This window comes from Leptonotus elevatus, chromosome 4 (genome assembly GCF_054856555.1).
Source record: "Leptonotus elevatus isolate MCC_2025b chromosome 4, RoL_Lele_1.0, whole genome shotgun sequence".
Classification (NCBI taxonomy): domain Eukaryota; kingdom Metazoa; phylum Chordata; class Actinopteri; order Syngnathiformes; family Syngnathidae; genus Leptonotus; species Leptonotus elevatus.
In genome coordinates, this window is record NC_141242.1 from 11,508,883 (window position 1) to 11,522,010 (window position 13,128).

Sequence of the window (13,128 nt, forward strand, 5' to 3'; positions counted from 1 at the left end):
CCTTCTCTGTCTTGACACTACAGTACAAACGTTGGCTGCAGTTAATAAACATAGCCCACTATACTTACACATAATGCTGCATTCAAAGTAACATCTGCAACAAATGTCAGTGTGCTGCAATGAGAGCAACACTTGACATTTCACTGATTAATAGCTTTTCAGGGTGTGGCAGCATGAACAAGTTCTCACAGGAAAACACATTGTTACGAGACATGTAACATCAGAACGATTGCTTTGGCAGTAATATGTCCTTGCAAGTTGTCTTTATAATACAATAAACACGTAAAATTATTTTTGGTGAAGGGATTAAGTATGACTGCAGGTTCAAAGTAGTGAATTTGCCCCAGTCCTTTGTCAGGATGAGGCCCGCCTTCTCTGACCGCCGATTGGCGGATTTCATCGTCGCGGTTTGTATGCCTCGTTTTATTGGCCTAACGAAACATCTGTCATCGATGCTTGGGACACAGCTGCAAGTAAACCAACGGGACCCGCAGTGTGTAAGACGTGCTAAGTTAACGTAAGGAACAAAGAAGTACGGCATAGTTAGTTTCAAAATAAACTACAAGTGAAGCTTCTGCACTGATCATAGCTGGTTTACGATAAATGTTTGATTATCCAAAAACGATGTCTCTACTTAGTTTGGCATGTAACATTTAAAAACATCACAAACGACCGACTTATTCGTTGTAAACGTATATGATTTAATCTTATTTTGTTCGTTAACACCGGAAATGTTGACTTCAACTGTTATAACTCGACGCTCATGCGTGGCGGGTTGGCTCCCAAAAGCGAAAGTTAAGACCGGCCCGGTTGGCGTCTCTGGTCCGTCTCGTGTCTCTATTGCGAGTAACGTGACAGCTTTCCCGGCGGGGTCCTCTCGGTTCGGTTGGTGTGTTGTTAGAGCCGAGGGAAGCGAACATGGAGATCGAGAAGGAAGTGAAGAAGGTGAGTCAACGCCCTGCTAAGGTGCGCCAGGAGGACACAGTGCAGGTGGTCGTCTCTGGCCCCAAAGACAACAAACACCCACAAAAGTTGTTCAAACTAGTTATTTTTACACCTTTTATTAAACCGTGTAGCTTTAGTGGATCTGGCATAACCTATTGTTAATTTGTGACACCATTCATGGTTCAGTTTACAGCGAATTTGCCTCAAAATAACTCTTGAGATTTAGCAAACCTAAAGGGAGCAATTGTGGAAACTTGACTGACATTTTTTTTAACAGTAAAATAGCACCGAAATATAATACGACAGTATAAGAGAATGTAAAAAAATAAACCATAACCTGGTTTTATAATGTGTAAATATTGCACGTACTGTAGAATTTGTGTGCTGGGTGTGTGCCTTTAAGAGGCGTGGTCTAGTTACTGACGTCTGAAGTAGAAGGGGAGTTGTGGTCTACAGGAAATCTGTGTGAATGCTTTCATTTGATAGTTTTATGTGCGACTGTTATTCCCATTCAATAAATGACTTAAAAAGGCTATGGTTTTTTTTTTTTGGGGGGGGGGGGTCAGGCAAGGAGACCCACAGCCAGTGATGCACTTTCAGCCATCTATTGAACGGGATAACCAGTCAAACCCGCAAATAACATAATGAGATGTAGCATGCTTTAGACAATAATAAAATGTTATGTTCTGATGGGAGAAAACAGTTGTTGGGACACTTTTTTTTGGGGGGGGGGGGCAACGCTTAGAAAAAGTGTGTCAATAGCCAATCCCATTAAGGAGCGTCTTTGTTAGTGTGTTCAGAGACGCATGAACTGATGTTTTGTTGAGCTGCCAGATGACCCAGACATGCTTGCTAAGGCGTCGAATTTTAATCCCCGGCAGATATAAACACTCTCAAACGCTGAATACTGACTGCTCATCCCCACAGCTGTCTTTGCTTTTCTTTGTGTCATCAAACAGATGTTTCATGGAAACATCTGCACCCACAAGAAAATAAATCACGCTTGCAAACGTGGTCTGACAGATGTGAAATTGCAGATGTTCTTCGGGGATGTGCCTAATTTTTTAGTAGAACCTCCAAAAGCCCAAAGGAAATGCTAATATAATAGAAATGCTTAATCATCATCAGTCATTTTCATCTCCCCCCCCTAGCCTTCAACATGGGTTTAAGAAGTTAAAAAAAAAATTCTACATTCCTTAAAATTTAATTAGTCGCTAGAGCGCTTAATTAATCATGTTTATATATTCCTATTCTTTAAAATAAGTTTAATAAGTAATTTTAAGTTTGTTTGTTTTTTGCATTGTTTTGTTTAGTAACTTTTTACACAGTAAAAAGTCTGCAGTTATTTTTATATACATTTAAAAAATCTAGTTTAAATCATCTGATTTATTTGGATTTTTTCGTGTTTAAAATGTTTTTAATTAAAATGTTTCAATGTTTTTTTTCCAAAATGTTTGAAAGGGTAAAGTAAGTAAAAAAAATACAAATCTATTTTCTTTAAAATAAGTTCAATTCATATTTTTTTCTATATTCAAAAAATGTGTTTAATAGTCATTTTTATTTGACATTTTTTTAAAACATTTTTTAAAAATTAGTTTTAATTCTCCCACATTTAAAACTATGTTAATTAAAAATATATATTTTGTAATAAGTAATTTTTGTTGTATTTTTCCCCCTCATGTTTTAAAAATGTCTGTTTAATTAATTAATTTACCATTTCTATGTTTTCACAATCTTTAAATATGTTCGGTGACATATGCACTCTCACGTGTCATACAAGTATAAAAAGAAGTTACCTGCTGTAATAATGAAGCTAAAAATAATCTCGTTTAGTCAAAATACAGCCATTGCAGAACCTTCAGTAATCGCACAGGCAAGGCTTGAAGTTGCAGCTTATACTTCTTACAAGTGTAAAAAGAAGTGAAATTAAACTCCTTCTACATCAGATTGGTAAAATATCATTTGATTATTGTTAAAATATCATTTGACTCAAAAACAAAACAAAACATGTTAAGTGTTAGAATGGAGGAAGTGACAAATTCCAAGGCTTTCCTGAATCAACATGATTGAGTAACCACGCTGACTCACTGACTGACTCCATGACCATATATGGTCGCAAAAGGATGTTGCATTGAGATGTGTTGCAAATTAAGTGTCTCCTTAATGTAATGTTTGTGTTTCAGATGACGCTGGGACATGAGTTTGGTGCGGGCGCCGCCTGCTTGAAGTGTAAAGACAAGTGTGAAGGCTTCGAGCTTCATTTCTGGAGGTGAGACCTCCACCAAGGCCAATTGATCATCAACTATTGTCCTACTTTCTGCATCCATGTGTTTATTTGTGGACGCTGTGGCTCTTTCTATGGGGGCCTTAGTGGCTCGAACACTGAATAGAAATCCCTAAATGTGCAACTTTTATTCTCACAAGCACTACTAGAAATGGGTTTCTTACTAACCCTACTTGGCATGCTAACCACCCCAAACATAAACATTTGTAATAATCCTATTCCTTACACTAACTAACTAACTAACTAACTAACTAACTAACTAACTAACTAACTAACTAACTAACTAACTAACTATCTAACAATCCAGCTAGTTGCCTAGCTATCTAACTAACCAACTACCTAATTAACTAACAAGCTAACTAGCTAACTAACTATTTACCTAACATTTACCTGTACGCTTACCTAATGCAACTAACCTTTACCCACACTTTTACCTTGTATGCGTACAACTAACCCCAACTCTTACTCTTTAACTAACAAATCCTTACAGTTACTTTAACTAACCTTTTCCCTTGCTATCCTTACCCTTGCTCTCGCCTTAGCTAACCTTTACCTTAAAAAAAAAAACCAAACCTAAATATCATAATAATAACATTGATTTCAGTTTTGCTCTTGAACATGTCAGGAACTTGTCCCCTTTGGAAAATTAACTGGCTACCCCTAAGTCTTGACTATTAACTAACTATTAACTAACCCTTTAGCCTCCCCCTACCTAAATCTCACAGACACACACACATAAACAAACTGTAGGAAAAATGTAAACGCACGATAAGAGAATTAACCAGAGGGGGGGGGCACATGAATCGGCTTTTGTTGTTGAGCATATCCCTCTTGTTGAGGAGCAAACATTCTCCAGCAGTGAAGTTCATGAGGAAGTGACAAGGCCGCTTTGTTGAAGACAACACATGGACTCGCACAATGAATCATTGCAAGATTCGGGCAAATTCCCAGCGTGTGGGCTCAGACTTGGATCAGCGGCTCTGAGACTTAATTAGCAACACACAACAGAAGCTGAGTTCTCCATTTTGCTCTTGAACATGTCAGGAATTTAGTGTTGCCTTTTTTAAATGGTGGAGTCAATGCTTTCGTAAACCTTCTTCGCAAGGTTTCTGTTTAACCGCAATGATGACGTACCCAACTGTACACGTAATAGCGGTCCTAAACAATTGTGCTCATAATCACGGATGTTGCCAAAATGTCTGACTGGCCTGCGTCTGGATGGCCATCGTTGTCTGTTGCAGAAAAATCTGCCGGAACTGCAAGTGCGGCCTTGCGGAGCACAATGTGCAGATGAACTCAGAGGAGAACAAAAAGGTCAGGAGCTCCCAAAGTTTCCTCCTCCTACTTTAGACACTTTTTTGTTTACGTTCTATGTGTTTGATTTTGTTAACTTTGAGTAAATCCATTTAATTATTTATTCAATTTTTTTCACATTAAAAAAAATGGGGTCGCCTAATTTTTTTCTTTTAAAAATAAATCAAATTTAAGAGTGTTTAGTTGTGTTTATTTTTCATGTTCTTAAAATGTGTTTCACAAATTGTTTGTAGATCTTATGTCCTTATGAATGATATAATAATGTTTTGTTGTTTTTCACGATTCTATGGTTTTATTTAACTTTTACTCTGCGGAACGCTATTTTTTTCCACAGTAAAAAGTGAGCTGATTAATCATTTTAGAAAAAAAAAATCTAATTTCAAACGCTGAGTCACTTTTATTAATATAATTGATCAAATTTGATTATTATTATTTTTTTAACATTATGAATGTTTCAAAGAATGTTATTGGTATTAGTTATTTACTTATTTTTACTGTTTAACTATTTAACTTTTTTTTTATGGAATTGGGTCAATTTCTTTTTTCCACATTTTAAAAAGTGAATTAATCCTTTAATTTTTAAAAAAAATTAAAAATGTGTTTTAGCTTTTTTTATTTATATATATATATATATATATATATATATGTATAAACAAAAAAATTAAATACAGGCATAATTTAATTTTTTTCCCCAGATATTTCAAAATTATTTAATTAGCTGTTTTTAAATTTCCATTAAAAAAAATCATTATTGAATCAGTTTCATTTATTCACATTTAAGAAAACGTTTTTTTGAAAAACATTTTTGTTATTTTTTTCATTTTTAAATGAATTTAAATGAACAGTTTTCTTTTTTTTAAACATATATTATATTTGAGTAGCTTCATTTCTCAATTTCGTTTCCATTGGTCCCGCCACACATTTCTTTATGAATTTAACAGCAACCCCTCCGCCACCACACCCCCTCCCCTTCCACCTTCCCCCTATTGTTTCTTTGGTCTCTTCCTCAAGTGCCCTCCTGTGACTTTTTTGATTGTCCCGGATGTCCTTGCAGGTGGGGAAGCTCTTTGAGGACACCAAGTACACCGGCCTCATCGCCAAACTGAAGACAGACGGTGTCCCCACGTATCGTGGCAACGCCGTCACCATCACGCTAGGTGGCCCCGCCACGGCCCACATCGTGTTGCCGGGCACCGCCCACACAGTGTGTCCCGCCTCCGCCACCGCATCCGTGCCTCACACCACCACTGCGGCTGCAGGTTCCGTCCCACCTGCTGCGGCCTCTGGAGGTACACCGTCCAGCGGCGTCCGGGCAACCTCAGGAAGTACGGCGCCAGGCGGCGTCCAGGCCTGGCCGGCTGGCGTCGCCCCCGTCAAGGCTAACGCGGCGAGCGTTTCCGTCAGTTCCACCGCAGCCAACGTGGTGCCGGTCACCAAAGAAACGCCTCTCAAGTCTGTCACGTATGAGTGGGCGCCTCCTGTGGCTAACAAATATGTGGTAAGTTTGATTATGTGTGCGCTTGAGGGAGGGGCATAAAAATCCAGCTATTGATTATTAAGAATTTGATTGGCTGATAATTGGAGTGCATTCTCAACTGGCTGCTTTTTAAAGAAAACAACACCCACGCAGACCTCTGACAACATTATTCTGCTCTACACATAGTCTGTAATAATGTACAGTAAATATAAATATCAGTAATTACAAACAAGTAAAATAATAATTAATTTGTTAATTCTCCCAATTAAATCAAAAAGATTCCATTTAATGTCCACCCGGTTAGGGATACAGTACTCGAGATTATTTTATTTTTTAGTTGTAATTTTAGTTTATTTTTTGTGTGTATGTGGATTTGATGATTTTTTGTATATCGTCGCTACTATGTGAAAAACACTTGTGTTAATTTTTTTCAGTTTTTGCATTTATTTTCACCCCAAAAACCTAAAAAAATGGATATGTGTTTTTCACATAGCAGCGACGATATGCATGTTAAATTGTTGTATTTTTTACTCTACATATTATGTTGTGTAATTATTTTTGTAAATCTATTTAAAATAGCCATAGCTTTAATTGTATACTAAATTTCACAATTTCAGTTAACTGTAAAACTCCAGTTATTTAATGTGTTAAAGTGAATTTCACTTTCTTTATTTAATGTTTTTATATTTTCTAACATCAGCAATTATTTTAAACTCGTTTTTTTCATGTTGGCAGTAATCACCAGTAAACACTAGAGGACGCCAAAGTTCAGTCAGAAACAACAACAAAACCCTTCCAACTCGCTATAGTATATATTATGTAATTATATCAACAACTTTTAAATGAGGTGATGTCAAACCCGTTTTCATTATGGGTAGAAATTCAAAGATTCAATTATGTTTTATTTTTATTTTTGCAAAGGTCTGAATGTGCCGTGCTGCTTGTTTGGTCTACGGTCATATCTTAATCCCAAATATTTTCCCTTCCCTTGTTCTTGATTGGTCCGTTTTTTTGCTTCCCTTTACAGGCGGTGCGCTACATCGAGCTGCTCCCGCCCGAGAAGCGGCCCGTGGCGGGCACGGAAGGCGCCGCCTACCGCCGCCAACAGATGGCCCGCCAGCTGCCTGAGCACGACCAGGACCCGGACAAGTGCCACGAGCTGAGCCCGGCCGAAGTTAAAAAAATGCAACAGTTTGTGCGCAAGTACAAGGATGAAGCGCTGGGTGTCGGCGACGTGATGCTGCCCGAAGAGATGGCTCTTGTGCAGGCGGCGGCGGCCGATGAGGGTGGACCAGGCGCTGCTGGAGGGGCTAAAACAGCGGGACCAGGAGCAGTGGGCCCCAAGGGCACTGCTGGAGCCGGAGGAGCAGGGTCCATGTCTGCTGGAGGCGCCGTGGGTACCACGGCCACCGCTGGCGCCATGGCCGCCCCGGGAGCCCTGCAGCAAAACTTCGTAAGGACTTTTGACTTTGGCAGTAAATGCATTCAGGTTCTTATTTATTCGTATTTGTCTCTTATGCAACATTGTGCAGTAAATACAGTATGGAGGACCAAAACTGCCAAAATTAAAAATGAATAAAGAAATAAAAGTGAAAAAAACCCACCAAATATTAATTTAAAAATTAAATACAAAAAATTAATATAAATGGAAATAAAAACAATATATATACTGGATATATATCCATAAATAATTAAAAGTAAAAATAATGAGATTCAAAAACTAAGAATAAATACAAAGATAAATATTTAAATAGAAATAAATATCAATCAATAAATAAAAACGCTCTGCTCTCACTTTTTTTTATTTCATGCTGCAGCCGCTCTGTCAGGATGAAATGTTATTCAAATGAGGGGGCGGTCCTAAGCATGTCTTGGGTTGGACTCTGCCGCTGCAAACTGCAAAACTTTCATTGGTTGAGTGAGCAGGTTTGGGTATTTAATTTTGAATTATATTTTTTATATCTATTTATATTTTCACTTTTATTCATTTATTTATTCATTTGTTTTTATTTTTATTTTGGCAGTTTTGCTCCTCAATGCCACAGGGCCTATGTGCCTTTGCTAGCCTAAACATGGCATTCTGATTAATATTGCGTTTGTGGAATATGAATTAACTTATTCACTCTCAGCCATTTTCACTAAAGCAACCCCCTTCGCTCCCGGCTGTTTTACTGGATTTTGACAGATTTTGCAAGGCCCACAGAATATTCTGTTCTATTGCTATAAAAACACACCAAAAGAAAGATTAGAGTCTCTTCTTTCATTGGGGAAAAAAGTATATTTCTATCTGTTTCCGTTTTGCAGCAATTGGCATTAGAATATAGCTATGTTTCATCATTATTCAAAAATCTGTTTAAAACACTGGGAGAAAGAGCTTTTTGCAACATAGCCCTGGGTGATCTCTTATATTCTGCTGTCACCTGCTGGTCGTTGTAATAACTACAATTGCTTCATGCATTCTCTTCAGTTCAGAGGCTACATAAAAAAACCTTCTGTATGCTATAGCATAAAAAACGTATAAATTCATCTTTGGGAGCATAGTAATATTTAAAATAGAACGTATATTACATGTTTTTGGGTTCAAATGAGTCAAACGTCAAAATCACGTTTTTATCCATCTCGGGTGGCCATTGTGCCACTTGCTGCCCACTGAAAATGCCTAAGATCTCCGATAATGACCAGTCACGGCTCACCTGTTTTGAGTTTGGACACGTGACGTTTGCGAGCTTGCAAAATGTCTTTGCAACAAACAAATTTATCGCATGAAAGGACAACTTTTTTTCCTTTTTTTTTTTTAAACTGTGCTGTCTCCTAATGATTTAGCATCTTCTTGTAACATTCAAGCAGGCCGCCTTCAATTGTATTATTGGAATATGCAGCGGCCGGCCGGGGCAGTAAAAAAATGTGCAGCCAGTCGCTGCAGTCCCATCAAAGCGTTCCGGTGTGACTTGCTAACGGATGTTTTGCTGTTGTGTGCGTGCGGCGCATTGTGTGCATTGTGTGTTCCATTGGCACTGAACGGGGTTTTTGTTATCCGCGCAACAATGAACGCGACACGCAGCTAATCTTTCAGCAACAATTAGCCGACACTTCCTCGCATTTAACAAACTAGCGAAAGGACTTTTTATGGGCGTTTTGGACTTTTGTCCGTGTGCTAACTGCGTCATAGGTCACCAATAATGCACAAAAAGTAGAAAGAAATTCAAACAAAACTCACAAATTTGCAAATAATATCCATCCATCCATTTTCTTAACCGCTTGTCCTCACAGGGATCGCGTGGGTGCTGGAGCCTATCCCAGCTGGGTTCTGGCAGAAGGCGGGGCACACCCTGAACTGGTTGCCAGCCAATCGCAGTGCAAATAATATATTTTTGTAAATTTAAGGATAGCCCTTGAGTCTTCTTTGGTTGGGACGCCAAAGCACTTAACTCCTCCACTTTAACTAGTTAAGAAAATTAAAGTTTTTTTTTTAGCATCTGTTAATTGAATAAGTCAATTTGTTATTGGTTCCAGGTATAAAAAAGTTGTTTGGTTAAATTGAAGTTACTGCACTTTACTCATTATTTGAGCTTAGTTTTCACATATTTGTGGTTTTTATTGTTTTTAGTCATGTTTTTATGGGTTTAGTTAACTATTTATTTTTTTCACCTAATTTTTTCAGATTTATTGATGCGCTTAAAGTTGGTAATTTGGGCTAGCTCCATTTCATTATTCAATTTTGATTTAATTTATTTCATATAGTTTAATTTTAGGCAGTTATTATTCATTTACATTTTGTTATTATTAATGGTTAACTTAAATTAAAAAAATTTACTATATTATTATTTATATTTGTTCATATTTTGTATGGGGTTAATTCATTGTTAATCTATTTTTATGTATATTTTGTTTATATTTTGTAGTTTGCTCAATTAATATTGTATTTTTATTTTTCCACATTTTCTATGGGTTTTATAAAAAAAATTCCATTATTTTTAAATAAATAAATAAATCAAATTATTATTCCTTTTTTGTTATTTTTTTTCAATGGTTTATTTAACAATAGTCAACTTCAGGTAACTATTTATTTGCCGTTGTCATTATAACATTTCAGGCAATGACCTTCTCCAGGTTTCCTTACAGTTCGGGGTGTTGGCGCCATTGGTTCCTTCTACTTAAAACTGAAAGAAAGTTTGGAAAAAAAAAATCATCTTTTTTTTTTATGTCCCTCTTCGCAGTCATGCCGCCACTGCGATCAGCCGATGCGCGTCGGCGACCCGGCCGTGTACGCCGAGCGTGCCGGCTACGACAAGATGTGGCACCCGGCCTGCTTCGTGTGCTGCACCTGCGACGAGCTGCTAGTGGACATGATCTACTTCTGGAAGCGCGGAAAGCTCTACTGCGGACGTCACTACGGCGATAGCGAGAAGCCGCGCTGCGCCGGCTGCGATGAGGTGAGATCGATTACAAATTAGGCTTCAATTTTCTCTTCAGGAAAACCCCCGGTGATGAGATTTTGCACATCTCGTGGTTTTGTGCCTCCGTAGCTGATCTTCAGCAACGAGTACACGCAAGCCGAGGGCCAAAACTGGCACCTGAAGCATTTCTGCTGCTTCGATTGCGACCTGGTCCTCGCCGGAGAGACGTACGTGATGGAGCAGGATAAGCCCGTCTGCACGCCCTGCTATATGAAAAACTACGCTGTGGTAAATTACACTTTTTCATCGAGCCTACAATGCATTCAATGAACAAGAATAAAACCTGTGCGTTGTTTTTGATTATCTTCGATAATCACCTTTGACGTCCACAGAAATGCTCGGGGTGCGGCGAGGCGGTGGATCCCGAGGCTCAGCGCGTGTCGTACGGCGAGCACCACTGGCACGCGGCGCCGCAGTGCTTCAAGTGCTCGGGCTGTGCCAAGGTTCTGATGGGCCAGCGCTTCATGGCGGCGCAGGGACGGCTCTTCTGCTCCGTGGAGTGCAAGAAGAACGTCCCCGCCTAGATGCTCAATTCCAGACGGCAGGCGTCAGTTCAAGATGGCGACGCGGCGGTGAGGGGAAGGGATTTGTATGAGTGCCTTAAAGTTTGCACTTTTTTTTTCTATTTTGGTCTCAGCCATGTAACTACTGAAAATTTCATTAACTTGTATCATTAAAATGTGAGATTATGACTGAATATTTGCTGATTTTGTAGTCGGCCATTTTGTTGTGATGCAGCCATTTTTGGCTTGTTTGGGACATTTGTAAGAGTTTTTGAGTGGATCCACAAAAAAAGTCTGCATGTTGAAGGGACACGGGGAATCTTCCATTTTGATTTTCAAGCAGCCATTTCAGGGGTCATTTCCAGTGAAGAACTTGTCAGCTTATAACAAATGTAATGTTTTTTATTTTTATTCTTTCCATGAAACAAGTTTGACATAGCAACATGAAATTTGATAGGCATTAAAAAAAAAAAAAAGAAGTCTTAAATGAAGCCCGAAACGATGGAAGAAGTCAGCCATTTTGTTTTTTAGAGGGCCATTTTAGGAGTCATTACTTGCCTTGTAGCACTTTCAAATTTTAGGGAAATTCTGTCCCTTTTTATATGGCAACATTAAATTTGGTAGGAATGTTTATCATGAGTAGACACACAAAAAAAGTCTCAGGAAGCCATGCCCAAAAAGACACAAGAAGTCTGCCATTTATGTTTGCAGCCGTCGTTTTCAGTTCCATTTCCAGAGACAAATGTGTCAGCAGAAATCTTGCAATTTTTAAAAATTATTTTTTAAATCAACATTAAATATATCCAAAAAGTATTTGTCATTTACTGTCTTTATGTATGGCGTGATGGAAAAGTTGCCGTGTAGCTTTGATGTTTTCACTCTCCTGGGGTTGGAAACTATTGACAATTCCAGGAAGCGTCATCTCCCGAGGAACGCGTCTGTCTCCAATGGCCCTGCGGCTACTTCCCCTTCATTCAAGTCTGATGTGACTGACGACCACTACTTTGTCAACCAACTCAATGACTCTGGAGTTGCTCCATTGGCCTGCAGGGGACGCCAGTGTACACAAGAAGCAAAGGGAACTGCTGGACTTGATAACGAGTCTGTTGTGAGGTCAAAGCAGAGAAGGGTTGGGATTGACAGGAAGACACGTAGCAGCTTCACTCATTGTATTTACACACACTTATTTCTCAATATAAATCAGACCTCAAAATGTGATGCTTCACCTACTTTATTTCTGAGCCTGTCGAAATATTTATTTTCGAAAACTTATATTTCTTAAATTTAGAAACAATTTAAACGTAAATCATGCTACAAAAGTCACTTTCCCATGAACTCGGCAAGTGTTTTGCCTTTTCCAAATCAATGTGACAGGAAGTCAGAATGTAATGTTTTGGCGTTTAGATTTGCATGAAGCTTCTGCTATTGAATGTGAAGATTTGCGTCCTATGTGGTAATTTGCATGATGCAAATCGCTAAGCGTTTACCTCAAAACCCAAAATCTTCCGCCTTCATTTGTTCTTCCAGTCAAAACTCTGAACTCGTAAATAACCTTTCGAAAGTTTTATAATGTTCACATTGATGCTAGCGCACCTGTTGAACAAATGTGAACCGACTGACTTGTTCTTATCAAAACCACCTTTCCTCACGAAAATATTTCCATGACGAAAGTGCAGTTGTAAATTGCAGCAGAAGAGGCTGGTAGCGTAGTGCTTGACGTATGATCACGTTTCGGAAAGTGGCGCTTTGATTGAAACACATCGCTGTCAGAATACCTGATGGATGTTCGTTTTTATTTTTGGCTTGGTCGATTTTTTCTGCTCGCCATTTACGTGTCATGATAAGAGCAAGTGTGTAATGTTGACGTGACAATCAATCCGTCAAGAGAGAGAGAGAACTGGACAAGTACGTATGTTGGGAGCCCGATGAGCATCGTCTCTGTGGCGCAATTGGTTAGCGCGTTCGGCTGTTAACCGAAAGGTTGGTGGTTCGAGCCCACCCAGGGACGGCTAGTTTTTATTTCTTATGAGCTGTATCTAGTTAACTTTTACCTATTTATATTTGTATTTGTTTATTTTCGTTTAAACATTGAATTATAATTGTTTATTTTATTTATCTTTTACTTTTGAAACGTACATTTTGTCAGAC

At 38.6% G+C, this 13,128-nt stretch overlaps 1 protein-coding gene and 1 non-coding gene across 2 annotated transcripts; both read left to right on the forward strand.

The window, feature by feature from the left end:
• Positions 1–761: 761 nt before the first annotated feature.
• On the forward strand, positions 762–11,174 carry tes (testis derived transcript (3 LIM domains)). Its single transcript, XM_086073812.1, has 8 exons — positions 762–945; positions 3,129–3,214; positions 4,471–4,543; positions 5,598–6,041; positions 7,048–7,473; positions 10,238–10,453; positions 10,547–10,705; positions 10,810–11,174. Exons 1-8 carry the CDS (start codon positions 919–921, stop codon positions 10,999–11,001), a joined length of 1,623 nt encoding a protein of 540 aa, XP_085929938.1. The 5' UTR covers positions 762–918; the 3' UTR covers positions 11,002–11,174.
• Positions 11,175–12,914: 1,740 nt separating this feature from the next.
• Positions 12,915–12,988, forward strand: trnan-guu (transfer RNA asparagine (anticodon GUU)). Its single transcript has one exon. It is a non-coding gene; the product is annotated as a tRNA-Asn (tRNA).
• Positions 12,989–13,128: the final 140 nt, after the last annotated feature.